At 46.7% G+C, this 20,817-nt stretch overlaps 1 protein-coding gene across 3 annotated transcripts in view; it reads left to right on the forward strand.

Annotated features, from left to right (window-relative positions):
- Positions 1-20,817, forward strand: part of WWP2 (WW domain containing E3 ubiquitin protein ligase 2) — a 173,668-nt gene that overhangs the window by 139,494 nt on the left and 13,357 nt on the right. For all 3 annotated transcript variants that reach the window (XM_017539344.2, XM_017539346.2, XM_017539345.2), the window contains exons 9-11: positions 1,430-1,519; positions 9,723-9,897; positions 16,805-16,859. In XM_017539344.2, the coding sequence (XP_017394833.1) occupies positions 1,430-1,519; positions 9,723-9,897; positions 16,805-16,859 (320 nt within the window). The remainder of the gene's footprint in view (positions 1-1,429; positions 1,520-9,722; positions 9,898-16,804; positions 16,860-20,817) is intronic.

The following is a 20,817-nucleotide window of genomic DNA, read 5'->3' on the forward strand; positions in this document are numbered from 1 at the left end:
AAACAGAACTCTCATTATGCTCACATCGTCTCCTTCTGTATCAATAGCATCGGAACACATTTGCATTTTCAAAACAAGCCTGACAGCAGAACTGACTATAGTAGCTTCCCAGAAAAGGTTAATTTCTCCTAGACAGCACCCAAAAGTAGAAATAAATACATTCAGTGTAAAACATAAAGGTTCTCGGCACCATTAATATCCTTGACAAAGTGGTAAGGATTATATAAATACATCTTGCATCCTTTATATATAGGTTACTATATTCTGGGTAAGTAGTTATTGTCAGACTGCGTGCAAATAACAGGAGTGTGGGGATGAGTGTTCCTTGGCTGTATTTTGTACTGAACAGGTGTGTGTATTATCTCTGAGTCACCTGCTACCTTGTCATTCTTTCAGTAGTGCAGATAAGCCACCCTCAGTACCTTGATTAACTTACAGACAGACTCAACGTCATAGGTAGAGCAGTATAAAATACCACTATGTTGTGTTTCTGTATTCACCCAGATCTCTTTTAAGATACTCTGTAAATAAATCCTATAGTACAAAAACAAATGTGAACATGAGTATATATGATGCTAGGAAAACAGATGTAGTCATAGAATCTGTGACTTAAAGCCGGGTGCGGTGGTTCACTCCTGTAATCCCAGCACTTTGGAAGGCCAACGTGGGCAGATCGCTTGAGCTTAGGAGTTCCAGACCAGTGTGGGCAACAGGGCGAAACCCTCTATCTACCAAAAATACATACACACACACACAAAAATAGCTGAGCATGGTGGTGTGTGCTTGTAATAAAAGAAAAGTAGTCCCAGCTACTCAGGAGGCTGAGGTTGGAGGATTACTTGAGCCTGGGAGGCAGAGGTTGCAGTGAGCTGAGATTGTGCCACTGCACTTTAGCCTGGGCAGTAGAGTGAGAGCCTACATCATTAAAAAAAAAAATCTGACTTTAACAGGTTGGGTACATGAAAAAGGCTGGAGGGTCTATAGATGATCTTTAGGAGGATTCTGTAAAACCCAGAAATTGCAACACAAATTTTTGTCACAAGTACATTTTGAAAGGAAAGGATCCTCAGCGTTTATCACCATCCTAAAGGGACCTTGGATTGTGAAATGGTAGAGAAATGTTGAATTAAAAAAAAAAAATCCATGGACTATATATGTCTACAGGTCATTCAGGGAACTTTAGGTGATCTATAGTAAATCCTTGGTCCATTGATTCCATCCAGGGGCGCTATTATAGTTGCTTCAAGAAGCACTCCTTGTTGGCATCCTCAGCCACAGCAGGAACTGGCTTCACCATTGGGTTGATCGTGCATGTCATCTTTGATGCTTCCTCTAAATCAGCCACACAGGTGGTGAAGGTCTTGCTTTCTAACAGGGGCCTATGCCTTTCCATTGTGTGTCTCATGCCACCCTGGACTTTAATTTTCAGATGGGAACAGCGAGAGCTGCCCAACGGACGTGTCTATTATGTTGACCACAATACCAAGACCACCACCTGGGAGCGGCCCCTTCCTCCAGGGTAAGTCGTTGACTGAGAAGACCTGAGACTCAAACTGATACCGTGAGTCACCCAACGGCTTCTTGAAACGGTCCCTTTCTGTAGAGGTAGCATAGCACAGTGACATTTATCCCAGGTCACTTGATTGCTTTTCCTGTCCACTTACCTTAATACTGTTCCCATGTCTTAGGACATACTAGAATTATTATAGGATCTCTGGGAAACAAAAGGCATATGGGAGGCCAAGATACAGTGTTGATGCATTTCACTGTACCCTGTGCCCAGCCTGTCCCTAAAGGCAGAGTGCTTCTCATTGGGCAGGGCTTTGTGAGAAAGCCTTTGAGTTATCCAAAACCAAAGGATGAAAGAGGCTTCCAAAGAGAGGGAAGACTATCCAAGTTCAGTGAGAAGGGGTTGGTTCCCTGTCTGCTCGGGACAGAAAGTTCTTTCCACGTGTATCTTCTGGTCCCTAGAGCTTTCAAAAGGGAATGGATTCTGCTCTCAAGAAAGAATCACCTCCCAGTAAAGTAGCCATGAAGGGCACCTGTATCATACTTCCCCGCCCTGAGGTTGCGGAGGGAAAGGCTGTTGGAAGTGGTGACTCTCAGGAGAGCCCTTGTGCCTTGTTTGGTTCAGCTGTCAGGCATGTGCCACACACATCCCACCTCATCTGGTCCTGTCATTCTGCATGGCTGGGCTGCTTTTAGCTTCAGTTTACTAGTAGAATGCTTGAGTTTTCCTTACCTCCTGGAGGATGAAACTCACAACCTGTCATCAGCAGTGCTCACTCTTCCATTTATGAAGTTACCAAAGTTAAACATGGACTTCTCAAAAAAAAAAAAAAAAGCATTTTGTTATGAAAATGTTCTTATTATGGAAAATTTCAAATAGATGTAGAGAGAATAGTATTACAAACTCCCACATACTGAACATTTAGCTTCAAAAATTATCAACTCATTGTGGGTTTTGTTTCATCTGTACCAGGTGTCAGCACACTATGATGGCCTGTGGACAAAATCCGACCCTGTAACTGTTTTTGTAAAAAAAAGTTTTATTGGAACACAGCCACACATATTCATTGACTTATTGTTTATGGCTGCTTTTGTACTTCAGTGGCAGAGTCGAGTAATTGCAGCAGATTCTATGGCCTGCAAAGCCTAAAATAATTACTTTGTAGCCTGGTGCAGTGGCTGACATCTGTTATCCCAGCACTTTGGAAGGCCGAGGTTGGTAGATCGTCTGAGGTCAGGAGTTTGAGACCAGCCTGGCCAACATGGTGAAATCCTGTCTCTGCTAAAAATACAAAAAATTAGCTGGATGTGGTGGCAGGTGCCTGTAACCCCAGCTACTCAGGAGGCTGAGGCAGGAGAATCACTTGAACCTGGGAGGCAGAGGTTGCAGTGAGCTGAGATCACACCATTGCACTCCAGCTCGGGCAACAAGAGTAAAAACTCTGTCTCAAATAATAATAATAATAATTACTTTGTGTGGCCCTTTATAGAAAAAATTTGTTAGCTCCTGATCTGTAACCCTCCAGTCACCCATCCCCCACACCCTGATCTAGGTAATTTTGAAGCAAATCCCAAACATCACATCATTTATTCATGTTTCAGTATGTATTTCTAAAACATATTCTTGTATTAAAAATAAAACTCCAGTATCAATAACAGTATTTTGTTTATATTATCCAATACCCAATCAGTATTTGATTTTCTATAATTGTGTCACAGATTAAACATTGACCTTAACAGTATGTGTTACATACTGTTATGTATTTATACATAAATATTTATGTATTATAAAGTACTTTTTGTACTTTATAACAGGTGCACTTTAAAACAGCAGGAGCTCTGTGTGTCTCGTGGCTCCTTCTTAATCTCTGTGGTCTAGGAGATAGTAGGCCTTGACCTAATGAGCATTTGCATGGAATTTAAGTAAAGATATTCAGTGATATCTTCTAAGGATGACTGGGGACTTACTGCCCTCCAGGTGTTGAGATGGGGCGCTACTAATCAAGCCATCTTATTTCCACGGTAGTTTTCAAGTTTTCCTGGGAGATGGCCATCTTTACACCCTGGGTAGCTTATTAGCTCTTCCTGAGTTTTAGGCCAAGAGCTTTGAGCTTCTAGCGCTCATTTCTGCTCTGTAATCACAGGGGATCCAGAGAGAACAGAGTGAATGCTTAATCTTTCATTGCTCATTAATGGCAGAAGTCCTGCTTCCAGGGAATTATTAGCCATGGTGAAAATAATTTTGAAACTACAGATGGAGCCATGATCTCAACAGACCTCGTCCCTGGAGAGCAAGATTGAACCAACAATTCACTTTATCATGGCCATCCCTGTATAGGAAACCCACAGAAACTTGTATGAGAACGGGTCCTTTTCCCCAGGAGCAATAACTATTGGACCTGGTAGCTCAGTGTGAATGCATCCATTTGCTCTTCAGTCACTCTTAGGCAATGCTCAGATCAGAGGTAAGCAAAGAGTGATCCCTGTGAAACAGCAGGATTGAGGAGACCTCACACAGGGAAGTGGCTCCAACTCTTGTAGGAAGATGATCCAGGCTGCGGGGACAGTGTAGCTGCCCGCCTGCATACGGCGATAGAAAGGATGTGTCTGGGGAAGGATGCCTGGGCGGTTATGCTGGAGTGGAGGGGTTGTGTGAAGTAAAGATGCTCAGGGTGTGCCCAGTGGGGCTCTCGGGTTTGGTGGAGGAAGGGTTGACTAGGCCTCCAGTCACTGTTCTGCACAAGATTTTGGCTGAAATAAAGAGCACGATTGTGCTTCTTAGAAGTCGGAAATTCACCACAGCAGAGAACTTCTAGGTAAACATGTGGCGTGAGCATGTGTTTATTTCTGTTCTTCCTGAAAACCCACTAAAATAGTAATAACGGTATCAAAAAAACATAAACCTTCAACAGTAAAGGAATGGAAGAGGAGAAACAGCATATGGGAGATGTTAATCAAAGTTTAGTTGCTGATAGATAGATGGCAGAGCTGAGAAAACTGACACCCACACCTGTAGGATGAGGAATCCACCGGGAAGCTGGCCGATTTGCACTGTGGAGCCCTGGAAAGCCTCAGCAATTAGAGGCCCAAGGATGGGTGTGAAATGAGATGAAATCGTCATTGGTTTTAGATCAGTTGGAAGATGAGTTGGAAATCTGTGCAGGGAGTTAGATTCCCAGGTTGTCAACAAACACTTCCATTCCTCTGCCACACGTGCACGTGTGTGCTTGCACACACACAAACACACCCTCATGACTGCCTCTGACCTTGAGAAGTTGCAGAGAGATCAGGAGGACCAGATCTGGTGACACAAACTATAGCTGAAGGCAAGGATGAACTCAGACACAGGAGGTTAAGTGCAGCTGCTGTCTCCATTCCCCAGGCTGAAAATTGGAGGGTAGTTTTGTTTGTTTGTTTTTGCTGGGGAAAGTCATCAGTCTAAGAGAAAGAAACATAGATTGTGATCTTTGGGAACCTTCCAGTGAAATAGCTGAGTTTCTTCCTGGTTACTCTACTGTGAAACCACAGTCTGCAGCCCCCACCTGAGGATACAGAACTTAGACAGTGTTTTAGTGGCTCACCGTTAAATGTGAATGAACACAGCTGGGTATGGTGGCTCACACCTGTAATTGTAGAACTTCCAGAGGCCAAGGCAGGAGGATCACTGAAGTCCAGGGGTTTGAGACTAGCCTGCCAACATAGGGAGAACCAGTCTCTAAAAAACACATTTTTTTTTTTTCTTGAGATGGAATTTTCACTCTTGTCGCCCAGGCTGGAGTGCAATGGCGTGATATTGGCTCATTGCATCCTCCACCTCCCAGGTTCAAGCTGCTCTGCCTCAGCCTCCCAAGTATGGGATTACAGGCACATGCCACCATACCCAGCTAATTTTTTATTTTTATTTTTTAGTAGAGACGGAGTTTTACCATGTTGGCCAGGCTGGTCTTGAACTCCTGACCTTAGATGATCCACCTGCCTTGGCCTCCCAAAGTGCTGGGATTATTGGTGTGAGCCACCATGCCCAGCTAAAAAATTTTTTTAAATAAGCTGAGTTTGGTGGTGCACACCTGTGGTCCCAGCTACTCAGGAGGCTGAGGTGGGAGGATCACTTGGGCCTGGAAGATTGAGGCTGCAGTGAGCCATGATTGTGCCACTGCATTCCAGCCTGGGCAACAGAGCAAGACCCTGTCTCAAAAATAATAAATAAAAATAAATGTGAACAAATAGCCAAAGATTAGCAGACAGAAAAAAGAGACTTGTTGAAAACAAATAGGACGCTAAAAAACAGCTTTGGAAAGGAAAACCACATGACAATGGAGATCCTCAAAGACGGGAGAAAGTATGGCATCTGAGCAACAAGAACAGGAGGCCATGATATCGACCATGCAGAAAACAAGAGCTTTTAGAAATTAATATGTATAACGACAGAAATGAAAAATTCAGTAGAATTGTTGAAAGATAAATTTGGGCCGGGCATGGTGGCTCACACCTGTAATGCCAAGCACTTTGGGCTGCCAAGGCAGGCGAATCACCTGAGGTCAGAAATTCGAGACCAGCTTGGCCAACATGGTAAAACTCCATCTCTACTAAAAATACAAAAAAAAATAGCTAGGCATGGTGGCGGGCGCCTGTAATCCCAACTACTCAGGAGGTTGAGGCAGGAGAATCCCTTGACCCCAGGAGGTGGAGATTACAGTGAGCCAAGATCATGCCATTATGCTCCAGCCTGGGCAATAGAGTGAGACTCCATCCCAAAAAAAAAAGATAAAATTGGAGATAAGAAGATGAGAAGATGTAGATGTGACCAAGACATTCTATATCTGAAGAATAGTTCTTCACCAAGAAAGAATAGAGAAACAGTTAATAGGAAATGATTAGAAAAGAAAATTACTAGAACTGAAGCATCCAGATTCAAACAGCTCACCACGTGCCTGGCCCTGAGGATTAAAAAGAAGACTCATCCCAAGGCTCATCTGACTGAATTTCCAAGTGCCAAGAGACAACCTCAGAAACTTCCAGAGGGAAAAAGCAGAGTACCTAGAAAGGGTCAGGAACCAAGAGTGCCATCCTCCTTCTCAACAGCTGTAGAGCAAGACCTTCACAATTCCGATGGAAAATGATTTCCTGCCGGGCACAGTGGCTCAAACATCTAATCCCAGCACTTTGGGAGGCCAAGGCAGGAGGATCGTTTGAGTCCAGGAGCCCGAGTCCAGCCTGGGCAACATAGTGAGACACTGTCTCTTCAAAAAATAAAAAATTAGCCAGCATGGTGGTGTGTGCCTGTAGTTCTAACGACGTGGGAGGCTGAGGTGGGAGGATCACTTGAGCTGAGAAGTCAAGGCTGCAGCAAGCCATGATCATGCCACTGCACTTCAGCTTGGGCAACAAAGCAAGACCCTGTCTCAAACAAACAAATAAAGAAAGTGATTCTCTGTCTAGAAATCAACTTTGGGCTATTTTAACATTTGAATATGAGAGTGGAAGTAAAGGCATCTTTAGACATTCTGGGCTTCAAAAAAATTAACCTTGGTACATCCTTTCTTAGAAGCTCCTCCATGATTTATTCCACCAAATCCCACCAGGAAGCCAAGAAAGAATTAATGGGATTCAAGACACAGGGAACTTAACCCTGAGGATGTGGAAGCTGCCAGAGGAGGAGGAGGGAGGATGACTCAGGTCAGTGACACAGAGCAGGTGTGATACGGACACACAACCATCCATGTCAGGTGAAGGAAAGATGTGGCCAAGAGAGTAAGGCCACTGCCAGGCCACCTGTCCCATCCGAGAACCTGGGGAGGCATCAGTGATAGGTTCTTGAAAACCACACAGAAGGAAACAAGGGGGTTCTTACCTCCAGGAAAAAGAAAAAAATTGTTACAAGTAAGGAAATGTACTTACAGTATTCTACATCGTCATGATCCAAAGCCAGAATATTGATTTAATGGTGATTTTCCGTATGAAGAGGACGCGGGGAGGAGATAGTAGAGCGTGTGTTGAGGGATGGAATACAATGCAGACATCCTCATTCCTCATCTTTGGTAGTAGAAAGTCCATAAGCCCATAGCAAATATGGCAAAAATCAAGAAATAATGAGCCAAGCTTGGTGGTGCACATCTGTAGTCTCAGCTGCTCAAGAGGCTGAGGCTGGAGGATAGCTTGAGCCCAGGAGTGCAAATCCAGTTTGGGCAACATAGTGAGACCCTGTCTCTGTGTGAAAGAAAAGACAAAAAGCAATGAAATAGACACGTTATTTAGAGACACAGATGTACACATATACTAGTAGAAGCAATTGAGAGTTGAAAGTGGTTGCCTTTGGGGAACAAGAGTCAGCAATGGGGCAAGAGACCACGGTTTTTCGTTCTCTTCCCTGTAGTCCTATTCGTGTTTCAAAACCATGTATATACGACTTTGGACCGGGTGCAGGGGCTCACACCTGTAATCTCAGCACATTGGGAGGCTGAGGTGGGAGGATCACTTGAGCCTGGGAGGTGAGGCTGCAGGGAGCTGTGATCCTGCTACTTTACTGGAGCCTGGACTAACAGAGTGAGACCCTGCCTCAAAAAAAAAAAAAAAAAAAAATTCTTTGGTAACAAGTAAAAATAAATAAAACTTACTAGTGTAGACAAATTATGAGAAAGGTAGGAAAGTTTCAGACTTTTGTGAGCCTTGCATACTTACTGAAGGATTTTGACTCAAGGGCAGTGGGGAGTCAATTCAAGTGTTGTTGTTTTTTTTGAGACAGGATCTCACTCTGTCGCCCATGCTGGAGTGCAGTGGCATAATCATAGTTCACTGTAGCCTTGACCTCCCAGGCTCAAGCAGTCTTCCCACCTCAGCCTCCCAAGCAGCTGGGACCAAGAACACACATGCCACTATCCCCAGCTAGTTTTTAAAAATATTTTTGTAGAGGTGGGGGTCACCCTCTGTTGCCTAGGCTGCCCAATTGAAGGTTTTGAGCAGGAGTGTGACCCAAGGGCTCAGTCTAGCGGGTTACTCTGATGGCTGTTTATAGGCTGGATGGTGTGGGGAGGTTAGTTCCAGGACAGGTACGGGAGTCCACAGTGAGGTGGTACAGATCTGGACATAGGAATGGAAGATGGAAAGTCAAGGGCAGGGAGACAGTGAAAAAGAGCAGTCAGGCTGAGTGATTTACTGCTGTCAGCGGAAATGATGTCAACTGGTTTCATCCCTGGGAGAACGGACACAAGGAAACTGAGGAAAGGCTTGGGTGTGGGAGAGAGCTGTGGCATTCAGCTGAATGAAGAGTGAAGGTGAGGCACTCTAGCAGCCAGAATCCAGACAAAATCTGGGAACCAACCGTGGGATCTAGGAAACGCTTGAGGGGAAACCATTTTTAGGGAGGCCTTGAGTTTAAAAAAAATCATTGAGGCCGAGTGCAGTGGCTCACACCTGTAATCCCAGTACTTTGGGAGGCCGAGGTGGAGAATCGTTTAAGTCCGTGAGTTTGAGACCAGTCTGGGCAATGTGGTGAAACTCTGTTTCTACTAAAAATGTAAACAGTGAGACTCTGACTCAAAACAGAACAAAACCAAAGACCGTGCAACATGTTTTCATTGGCACCTTATATCAGGAGAGTTTCAATTGCAAGTAACAAAAGTTGTGATCAAAATTGGCTTAAATAATGAAAGGAATGTATCGGTTCATGTAACTGAAAATTCTAGATATCAGTCCTGATTCCAAGTGAAGCTTGGGCTACTCAACAATATCACCAAGGAATTGACTTTTCTCCCATTTTTCTGCTCTGCCATCCACTGAGTCAACTTCCTGTTGTCTTTGGGTCCAGAATAATAGCCACTGGCCCCCAGGACCGCATGCTTCCTCAGTTGTATGCAGAAAGGATGAGGGACTATTATTTTTTCTAGATTTGCTAGCACAAGATCTGAGGTTGGCTGTGGCTGGCTCAGCATAGATCACATGTGCACTTCTGAGCCAGGCAACCACGCAACTTTGAGGTTGGAAACAGAGTCAGCTTCCCCAGAACCACATGGATCCCCAAATTAGAAATGGAGAGCTAATGGCAAGGAGGGACTGGGTTCAGCGGAGGCAACCGCAGATGTCTGCTGTAATCAACTAAGCCCCAGCAGCCTCTGTGACGGGGCCTGCCGCCTGTGCTAGGCATCCTGAGACTTTTCTAGAATCGGGGGATGGAAGTGGCATGGTCATTATATTCATTCTGAGGTTCCTGTTTCCAGCTGGGAAAAACGCACAGATCCCCGAGGCAGGTTTTACTATGTGGATCACAATACTCGGACCACCACCTGGCAGCGCCCGACCGCAGAGTACGTGCGCAACTACGAGCAGTGGCAGTCGCAGCGGAACCAGCTCCAGGGGGCCATGCAGCACTTCAGCCAAAGATTCCTCTACCAGGTGAGAGGGTAGCCACGTGCCACGTGCTGGGGGCGCCTCCCTGCGCTTTCAGATGCGCAGCCTCAGGCGTTCGTTCTCTGTTGACCTGCCTGGTGAGCAGGAAAACAGCATCTGGCAACGTCAGTGCTCTGTCCCTGGAGATTTTACTCATCACAGTGAAATTCCTCAAATTCCAGTGTTCCTCTCTCAGCAACTCCGTGTCTAGCCTCTGTGTTTAAGGAATCGACATGTCTAAACCGAATTCCCCACCTTTCTTCCAAGACCAGCTTTCCTTTCTGCCCCCTCCATTCAAGTCCGTTTTCCCTGACTTGGACCCTGAAGGTCAGCTTTGACTTCTCCCATCCCTCACCTTTCCAGAGCAAATCAGTCACCAGGCAACATAGTGAGACTCCGTCTCTTAAAAAACAGAAACAGAAACAAAAACTGCTACTGTTTTTTGTTAGAACTTTATTATCTGACAGATTCTCAGAGATGAAGGATCCTTACACCTCATCTGGATGAGGGATTGGCAAATAATACCCCATGGGCCAAACTGGCCTGCCACTTAATTTTCTTAATGAAGTTTCATTGAAACATAAGCACCTCCAGCAGTTTACATATTGGCTGCTTTCATGGCACAGCGGTAGGATGAAGTATCACAATAAAGACTGTGTAGTTCAGAAATCCTAACGTAACCTAAGCTTACCGTCTGGCTCTTTGCAGAAAGCATTTGTAGACCTTTGGTCTAGCTGAGCCTCCTTCTGTCTGATGCTTGATCATCTTCTGCCCCTTCCCGTCTGAATTGCTAGAGCAGCCTCTAATTTGTTTTCTCCATTGGCCTTCTCTCTCTTCCAATCCATCTGGCCGAATAGCAGTCTTCAGATGTTACTGTCATTGCATCAGTTTTCTGGCTCAAAATCTTCTGTGGTCATTACCTAAAGAGCAACGTTTAAATTTTTTTTTCTTTTTTTCTTTTTTTTTTTTTTTTTTTTTTTTTTTTTTTTTTTTTTTTTTTTTTTTTGAGATGGAATCTTGCTCTGTTCACCAGGCTGGAGCGCAGTGGCACAGTCTTGGCTCACTGCAACCTCTGCCTCCCAGGTTCAAGCCATTCTCCTGCCTCAGCCTCCCAAGCTGCTGGGATTACAGGCACCCGCCACCCCACCCGGCTGATTTTTGTATTTTTAGTAGAGATGGGGTTTCACCATATTGGCTAGGCTGGTCTCGAACTCCTGACCTCAGGTGATCCACCTGCCGTGGCCTCCCAAAGAGCTGAGATACAGGTGTGAGTCACTGCACCCAGCCCATGGACCTCTGACTTTTAACCATCAGCCATAAGTCACTGTAGCATGTCCCTTGCTAGTTCTGTCTGTGAGGATGGATTGGTCATCATACAGGAAGGGAACCACAGAGGACCTCAGTTTCCGTAGCAGAGGTGAGCAGGGAGTGTGGTGTTTGTCTTAGTAAGTTGCCTCCAGGGTCGATGGTCATACCCCTTTACAACCAGGGCCCTGCTGTCTAGCCCAGTGCAACACTGAAGACATTCTTGGACCAGGCTTCCCACCCATACCGCCACACATGCCTGGCATCCACTTCTGGCACGTTTCAGAATTGGATTGAATCTGGTCTTTCACCACATTTCAGAGATTTCTCCTTTTCAGCTGGGGCCCAAAGACTTTGCCTGACATTTTCTTGGGTGGTCGTGACTGCAAAACTGGAAGGTCTGGGACATCTTTCTTCTTTGTCCTATCTGTCCTTTGACGTAGAGACAAGGCCATATTTAGGAGTATCACATGGTTTCGTCTACCTGATTATCCAACTTTTCTCATTAAAAAATAATAATAATTGAACCAAGTGTTGTGGTGCATGCTTGTAATCCTAGCAACTCGGAAGGCTGGCGGGTGGGAGGATCACTTGAGCCCAGGGGTTCGAGGCTGCAATGACCTATGATTGTGCCTCTGCACTCCAGCCTAGATGACAATAAGAGCCTGTCTCAAAAAATAAGTAAATAAAATAAAATGCATAAAGCAATTTTTTCCCCCTTAACAGCCACCAGTTAGGTTCTGTAGGTTGACCAAGATGTTGGCATGTGAAAGGGAAGATTCCCAGATTCTGGAGCTCACATCTGCCTGGTCTCTTTGGAGCCTTCATTCCTTTTGCCTGCCTCTCTTAGCAACATTATTTTGGGTTTATAGAGATAGAACTTTGACTTAGAGTGTTCCCTAGAAGTAAAAATTAAACACTAAAAAACCATTCTTTCTGAATACTCTAAAATGGTTTTCTCTGTCTCGCTGGAGACGTGGGAGTGTTCTGCATGGAGGTGATGGTTACCTTTTCTCCATGAAACAAGACTCATATTGTAAAATGTGGCAGGAATCTTTCTTTGGTCTGCTTTCAATGTCTCTCTGTTGATTTTCCTCCCTCGTTGGCATTGGTTTTCTCCTCTTGTTTGCTGTGGTGCCATGTCCTGGTTACAAGTAAGAAGGGTTGCTTTCATATAGCTATTTCGGGGTTTGGCTTAGACCCAGAGTTTGACTCGGAAGACTTAAGATCCAGTACTCGACTAGTGGCCTCGCCTCCTCCTCTTGCTGGTCTTTAACTGAGACCTTGTTCTTCTTTGTTGCACTGCAGAGAACCTGAAATACAGTTCAAAATGGAAATCAAGGGAATCCCAGGTTTCAGTCTCCTGTAATTCCTTCCTGCTGTCGGACTTAACACACCCCTTTTCCAGTTGCTCTAAATTATCATTCTTAGTTTTTCTGCCATGTTTCCCTTTCCCAGCTCCCTAGTATGTAACATTGCCTGTGATCATCATGTATCTTTTTGTTTGCTTGTTTCACCCTTGCAGTTTGCTTTTGCCCTCTTGTGTCGTGTTCCTGCTGGGACCCACTGAAGATGCCCGCCACAGCCTTGCACACTGTGCTGTTGTGACGGGACCATCACATGACCAGCAATTTCTGGAGCATCTCTGCCTGCAGGATAGAAACAGATTATTTCGACCGGGTATGGTGGCTCACACCTGTAATCCCAGCATTTTGGAGGCTGAGGTGGGTGGATCACTTGAGGTTGGGAGTTCGAGACCAGCCTGGCCAACATGGTGAAACCCCATCTCTACTAAAATTACAAAAGCTAGCTGGGCATGGTGGCAGGTACCTATAGTCCCAGCTACTCGGGAGGCTGAGGCAGGAGAATAGCTTGAACCTGAGAGGCAGAGGTTGCGGTGAGCTGAGATCATGCCACTGCACTCCAGCCAAGGCAACAGAGTGAGACTCCATCTCAAAAAAAGAGGAAAAAAGAAAAATAGATTGTTTTTTGTGGCTCTTAGGGTGTGGACTCCAAATTGCATCATCTAGAAACAGACAACTTGTTTCTTACTCTGCAGGGAGCCCCTTGCATTGAATTCTCAAGCACCTGGGTTTTATTCTGCATCTGTCTGGTGCATCCTTAAAAAAACCCACATGCCTGCCTTCCACACTGCACCCTTTATGCCCTTCCCAGAACCTTTCTTGCCCTCGGCTGTATTTACTAGACATTCTTTATTTCTGAGTTTGTATCTTAAAATATTACTGGAACTTTGTGCTTAGTTCCCAAGGGACTTGAACTCTCGTGAGCTTTCTGGCTCTTGGCCTGCCCCCCACATCCCAACCCAGGGGCCGTTACCCAGGAAGAGGATTCCACAGTGCTCTTTTCTGTTCCTAGTGATAGAGAACACCCAGGATCTCCCTTCTGGCTGCAGAGTCCTACTTTCCCCCATCTACATCCTTTTCTGCTGTGCTCCCCATAAGACCTTGACATCTCTCATTTTAGGGGAATGTGGTAGAAGAGAACGGGCAGTTGGTTGGCTCATTGGAGATGTGGGGTTTTTGGCTTTTGGTTTTCTGACCATGATGCATAGTTGTTTTTTGTTTTGTTTTGTTTTGTTTTGTTTTGAGACGGAGTTTCACTCTTGTTGCCCAGGCTGGAGTACAATGGCACTATCTAGGCTCACTGCATCTTCCACCCCTGTGTTCACGAGATTCTCCTCCGTCAGCCTCCCAAGTAGCTGGAATTACAGACGAGTGCCAACACCTCCAACTAATTTTTGCATTTTTAGTAGAGATGGGGTTTCACCATGTTGGCCAGGCTGGTCTCGAACTCCTGACCTCTGGTGATCCACCCGCCTCGGTTTCTCAAAGTGCTGGATTAAAGGCATGACCCACCGCGCCCAGCAATGCATGGTTTTTATTTTTCATTTCTCCTTGTTCTCCTCCTTCGTTCTGGCTTTTTTTATTTTTCAAGTTGTACTGTGTACCTTAGGGAAGAAGTATCCAAAATAGTTAAGTGCTTCTATTTAACAATAAGAAGTAAAATTGTTGTGAGGACCAGCTCTCACTGCTTCTGATTTTACTAGGTTGGTGCAATGACTCTTTTTTTTTTTGGGGGGGGGGACAGTCTCACTCTGTCACCCAGGTTAGAACATAGTGGCACGATCTCAGCTCACTGCAGCCTCGCCTCCTGGGTTCAAGCAGTTCTCCTGCCTCAGCCTCCCAAGTAGCTGGATTACAAGTGCTTGCCACCATGCCTGGCTAATTTTTGTATTTTCAGTAGAGATGAGGTTTCCCCATGTTGGCCAGACTGGTCTTGAACTCTTGACCTCAAGTGATCCACCTGCCTCAGGGTCCCAAAATGCTGGGATTACAGGCCTGAGCCACCGCACCCAGCCACCATGACTCTTAATGGTAAAAACCACAATTACTTTTGCACCAACCTAATACATGTTGTTTGTGTTTATCAGTCTCTGGTATCTCTCCCCATCTTACCTTTCCTATCTGCCTCCTCTTCTCTTCGCTTCTTACAGGGTTGTGTGTGTGTGGGCAGGGGCGGCATTCTGATTGAATAAGAATCGGATAATACCAAGGAAATTTTTTAAAAAACACTTTAATGAAAGAGAGCCAACATTGCATGAAGGTTGAGATTTTTTTTTTAAAAGCAAAGAATAAGGAAAAGGCTAATCAGTATTTTCTGTTCTTAGTTCAATGCTAGTCAGGGAGGCTGTCAGTAGTCGGTCTGCTCATTTGTAGCGTTAAGCACAAGATGACCGTGCTTCCATGGAAGTCGGGATGGGACCAGCCAATAGCTGATTTCCCATGAGAGCTGTGAACACTTTACTGATTACCTGCTCACTCTGAAACAAGTCCTGAAGCAGCAAACAGTTTTACACCTCTTTTAATTTCTTAAAACAACCTTTTCTATAGTCATTCCCTTTTACAAGGTCATTGCTGTAGCTCACTACTTACCAACTGCCTTTGGCTCCATGATGTGCAATACGTGTAGTTTCGAGTTTGTTCCTTTGCTTCTGTCGCCGAATGTTTTAAATGTATTAACCACAAAACGGAGTTGGAGGAACTTGGATTTTATGAGATGCTGTACCCTGTCTCCCCCAACCTCCCAGCACACAGACACACACCCACATGACTTGTGTGAATTTGGGAGATTTTTTCCAGTAAATACGACTTGCAATGGAGATTGTTAGGCATAGCTCGAGATGGATGATAAGGGGCCCTGAATCAAGGTGAGCATCCCCCCACCTCCATGCGCTTGCATTCTGTGTGGGCAAGAGGGCCTGCCCTGAAAGGGTCCTCTGTCCTATCAAGGAGCCTATGGTTTCAAGACTTAAACGTCTTTGTTGGGACTTGCTTGGAAGAGGGGCCTGTGTTGCCACCTTGGAAAGAAAGTTTCTCTGTCCTTTCAGCTGGGGGTGGAGGGAGGGCTGTGGAAGGGGCTTGCTGGCAGTTGAGTTCCACCAATGTTTTCTCAAGCTGAGACTGAGCCCCATTCATCCTCCTGCCCGTGTGTGGCTCCAGCACCCCAGATGGGGCCAGCCCAGCAGCCTAAAGTCCGCATTTAGAACTTGATCCCCTCCTATAACGATTACATTTTAGTAAGTAAAATAAAAATGCTTCAGGAAAAAAAAAAGAAAGGAAGAAAGAGCGGAACAATACTTGTTTTATTTAACGACCAGAACTTTTTGACAGCACCCCCCTTCCTCGCAGGATATGAGAATGCCTGGTCCACTGCAGCCCATCCCCAGGGACCTCGAGGCAGAATCCAGCTGGAGGGGGTGCAGGGGGAGGGGGGATTCTAATGTAAACAGTGACCCTGAAGTCCTGGAGCCAGTTCCCCTTTCTTTCCCCGGCCTCCCCTTCTGTCTTGCTGCCCGGCCTCCAGCCCCCCACCCCCAGACAAACACAGAACACTGGGCAACTTCAGGTTCAGGCAGGGGAGGAATAAAGGTGCTTTGTGAAAGGAAGGAAAACATTTCCTGGGGGAGGTGAGGGCTCGGGGCATGAATGTGCCCTCAGTCTGGGTGGACGCTGCACACCCAGGAGGGAGGTGGCGGGGGACGCCGAGGTGGAGGGAGGAGGGCCGGGCCCCAGCCAGGAAGCTCTGGGCGTGGGCAGGGCTTGTGGGAATGATTTCATTGGAAAGGCCTGCGATATTTTTTCCCCTCCCGTGTGTGGTTCTTGGAGAAAGTTGGAGGTGGTGGTGATTTCAGTCGCCTTGGCTGCCTCGAGCCAGAGCTGAGCAGAGGCCCTGGGCCGAGCCTGCTTCCCGGGCCTTCCTGCCCTGCCCGGCCACTCCCGGCCGCCGCCACCCTGGCACACCTTCCCTGACGCACCTCCTCCTCCCCGGCACTCTTCCTTTTTCAAAACTCACTTGGGCTCTCCATGTGCAGGGTTCTTTTTTGGTTTTTCCGTAAAAAAAAACAAAACAAAACAAAAAACAAAGACTTTTGAGAGGCACAGATGCCACCTAAAGTGCCACTGCATTCCCTGCAAAGCGCTCAAATGTGGAAGCCAGTCGTTGGCTTTTTTATTTTTTATCGATTGATATATTTTTTCACCCGTGGCTTTTTGTAACCTCTGTGTTCTGCTGTGTCTCTTGTGTTTAGTCTTCAAGTGCTTCGACTGACCATGATCCCCTGGGCCCCCTCCCGCCTGGCTGGGGTAAGTACTGAGTTCTCTTCCCGGCCCTTGGCCTTCCGTCAGCCACAGTGCTCTGCCCTCTCCTCCCGCGTGCCTTCCTTCCCCGTTCCTGTCCGCCTGTTTTCCATCTCTCCTCTCTCCAGCACACTCTCTGGGCATGCCCTGCCAGAGCAATTACAGGTGATGGAGCTGGGAGGCAGGGAAAGGAACCGAGCTCCATTGAAGCACTGTAGCGTCCACCCACGATCGCTAGAGGAGCGTGACCCTGAGAAAGACGTCCCCGAGCAGCTGGGGGACTGTTGTGTTTTGGGCTCTAGTTTCAAGGTGTCTACTCCTGAGTCCATGCTACCACTAAGCTATTTTGACACTGTCTAACTCCGAAATGGATTTGTTTCAGGTCTGTGACCATATGGTTGGAACGATCCACCCTAACAAATCTTCCTTTGCAGCTGAGATGTTGGAGGACTTCGGTCTAATTTTGACTAATAGAAGCCACCTTTTAAGTTCTGACATAGCTGTGAAAGAGGCCAGAGGGAAGCAGATACGAGTTGAATGCCAGGTAGTGACTCTGGAAACACATCGCTGCTAGTTAATAACGCCATGTAGATTTCATCTCGCCCTTGGGAGCTGCCTCTTACCTCTCCCAAGCCCTTGATGTGATTTGGTGACAATGAATTAAGGGATGGGCATCCATGAGTTAGGAGAGATTAGGCTTCACGGCTATTCTAGGAAGGAGTACCCATGCAAAAAGGGTCATTGGAGATGATGAAGCTCAGCGCATTTTATAGAGAGAGCGGGGCAGCATTTCATTTGATCTTGTAAGAGTTACTGGGAGCGGAAGAAGGCAGTTTCTGTGGGAACCAGCATGTGTTGAGTTTAATTTATTGGCTAGACCAGCAGAAGATGGTCAATGTTGGTTTGGTGGTGTTCACAGATGGTACGAAGCTGGGAGGGGGTGCGCTTGACAGCACGGATGGCAGGGTGCATCCTGGGAAGTGGACAGTGATAGGATGAGCATCTGCTGCCTGGAAACGTGCAGCTTTGGAGCTGGATCTTCTCGGTGCAGACTCTTCTGCTCTTGGGTAGTCAATTAAGAGGTTGTGTCAACCGCCTTGTACCTACAGAGTACCAGTTAGTGAAAGGGCACTGCAGTCCAGAGTGCAAGAAGGACCTTCTGGTCCTTCTGGTGGGAATTACCATTTAATGAAGCTTCCACACATTTGTTACCTTTCATCTGGGGAATCCCTTATGCACATAGCTGCCCCACATGGCTCCTTGAGCCAAAGAAAGGTCACTGGTATCTCAGAGATTGGCAGCAAGTCCAACGTGAGAGGGTAAAACTCTGAAGACCCCGCCTCATCAGTAGGCAGGGGAAAGTACGTCAGATTAGACAAGAATCTGTAATGGTGTTTGGTAGCCAGTGGCCTAGAAGCAGGGACCTGGAGTGTGTTTTAGGCTCTGTAGAGGTAGGTGGTTAGCCCAGCCAAGTGAGTTTTCATACCAGTTCTGCTGAGTGATGGTCACCAGGTAAGCATGGCTGATGGAGACTTGAACAGCTGTCAATTGCTGAGTGTGGAAATACTTGAGATAGGAACATAGGAGCCGTGGTCAGAGTCAGTGTGGTTAATGAGCAATCAGAATAAAACCCACAAAACTGTCATAGTCCAAAATTAAGAGGAAGAACATTCTGGCTAAAGGCCAGGGCACCTTCCGAATCATAGATCCTTGGAGACCTGTGTTGGCTGCCCCAGGGCTGTGGCAGGAGCCACTTCTCCAGGGCTTGCTGAGAATGAACAGAAAGAACAGCCAGACCAAGTGAGAATGGCACTGATCGGCAGCTTGCTGTCCGAGCCTGCTGATGTCCCTCTCTACTATCCCAGAAGAGACCCCACATCTTCCCCACACTCTGCTCTGGGACTCAGGACACCTTGGGTTTAGATCTGCATCTGCCCTCAGCAGCCCTGACCCTGACCCTGTGGTTGAATACGTTTGAGTCCATTTGCTCCTATAATGAGGTCGAGCCAGGTGCTCCTTTAAGGTATTTTCCAGGCCCCCGACTGAAACTGAATGCGGGGAGGTGGTCAGCTGGCCTTGGGAGGCCTCCATCCAGCAGCAGTGCCAGCAATGACGACACAGGCCTCAGGCCCGCTGTGGTTAGCCTTGGTTTTGACCCTTAACAGGGCGTACTTGAAGGATCTAGTTCAAAGCAGTGGCTTCTAGGCTGGGAGCAGCCCCCTCCCCTGGAAACCCGTTGGGAACCCTTCTTTCTGTGTGTTCTGAGGTGGTGGTAGCTCCGTAACAGTTCTGGGCACCTCCTGTTTTTTCTTTCCTTTTGTCTTTTTTAAATTTATTTTTTATTTATAAAATAGAGGTGAAGTCTCACCACGTTGCCCAGGCTGGTCTCCAACTCCTGGGCTCAAGCGATCCTCCTGCCTCAGCCTCTCAAAGTGCTGGGATGACAGGTGTGAGACACTGTACCCAGCCTGTCTTTATTTTTATTTTATTTATTTGTTTTTCCCAGCTTTACTGAGATGTGATTGACAAATAATGTCTGTTTGTAAAATTTCAGTCGAGTCATAAATACTAGGTAAGGCAGCGAGTTGGAGGGATACTGAGACTGTGGGCTGGTGTTGGGAGCACTGTACCCCAAGTCTTGGTAGGGCGTGGGAAGGGGGATGGTGCTCTTCCCTGTTCTGCTCCTTTTTCAGCTTTCGGCTTCCCTCTAGCTTCTGGAACTGATGATTTTCATTTCTTTAATGTTGTCCTGTCATTGTAAAAGGAGAGCCATTAGCATCATTTATTTTCAGGAGAGAAACAGATTTGAAGGCTCAGGAACTTCCTGGGAAAGGTCACCTGTTTGGGGCCAAGAGCTTTGCCCCCTGTTCCCTGCTCCCGTCTACCTGGAGTTGGGAGTTTATGCCTTTCAATCCCTCTTAAGGTCCAGGATCACCACCTAGGGTTAGGTCTGTCCCTGGAGCCCAGACTCCCACCTTGGGGACCCCAGAGCCCTCATCAGTGTATCAGTAGGCAAGAGATTGTTCAGAGCAGAGGAAAAGTATATTTGTGCCCCAGCCCCACTCCACGAACACTCCCCTATCTCAAAGCACAGACTTAGGTATAAGAACAGGATGGGCAGGCCAGGCATGCTGGCTTATTACCTATAATCTCAGTACTTTGGGAGGCTGAGGCGGGAGGATCACCTGAGGCTGGGAGTTCAAGACCAGCCAGGACAACATCAAGAGACCCTGTCTTTATATAAAAAAGAAAGGCTGGGCGCAATGGCTTGCGCCTGTAATCCTAACATTTTGGGAGGCTGAGGCAGGTGGATCACTTGAGGTCAGGAATTCGAGAACAGCCTGGCCAACATGGTGAAACCGTCTCTTTTTTTTTTTTTTTTTTAAGACGGAGTTTCGCTCTTGTTACCCAGGCTGGAGTGCAATGGCGCGATCTCGGCTCACCGCAACCTCCGCCTCCTGGGTTCAGGCAATTCTCCTGCCTCAGCCTCCTGAGTCACTGGGACTACAGGCACGCGCCACCATGCCCAGCTAATTTTTTTTTTGTATTTTTAGTAGAGACGGGGTTTCACCATGTTGACCAGGATGGTCTTGATCTCTTGACCTTGTGATCCACCCACCTCGGCCTCCCAAAGTGCTGGGATTACAGGCTTGAGCCACCGCGCCCGGCTAAAAACAGTATTTTTTTTTTTTTTTTTTTTGAGACGGAGTTTCACTCATGTTACCCAGGCTGGAGTGCAATGGCGCGATCTCGGCTCACCGCAACCTCCGCCTCCCGGGTTCAGGCAATTCTCCTGCCTCAGCCTCCAGAGTAGCTGGGACTACAGGCACGCACCACCATGCCCAGCTAATGTTTTGTATTTTTAGTAGAGACGGGGTTTCACCATGTTGACCAGGATGGTCTCGATCTCTTGACCTCGTGATCCACCCGCCTCGGCCTCCCAAAGTGCTGGGATTACAGGCTT

The sequence above is a fragment of the Cebus imitator genome, unplaced genomic scaffold (genome assembly GCF_001604975.1).
Source record: "Cebus imitator isolate Cc_AM_T3 unplaced genomic scaffold, Cebus_imitator-1.0 Scaffold118, whole genome shotgun sequence".
Lineage (NCBI taxonomy): Eukaryota > Metazoa > Chordata > Mammalia > Primates > Cebidae > Cebus > Cebus imitator.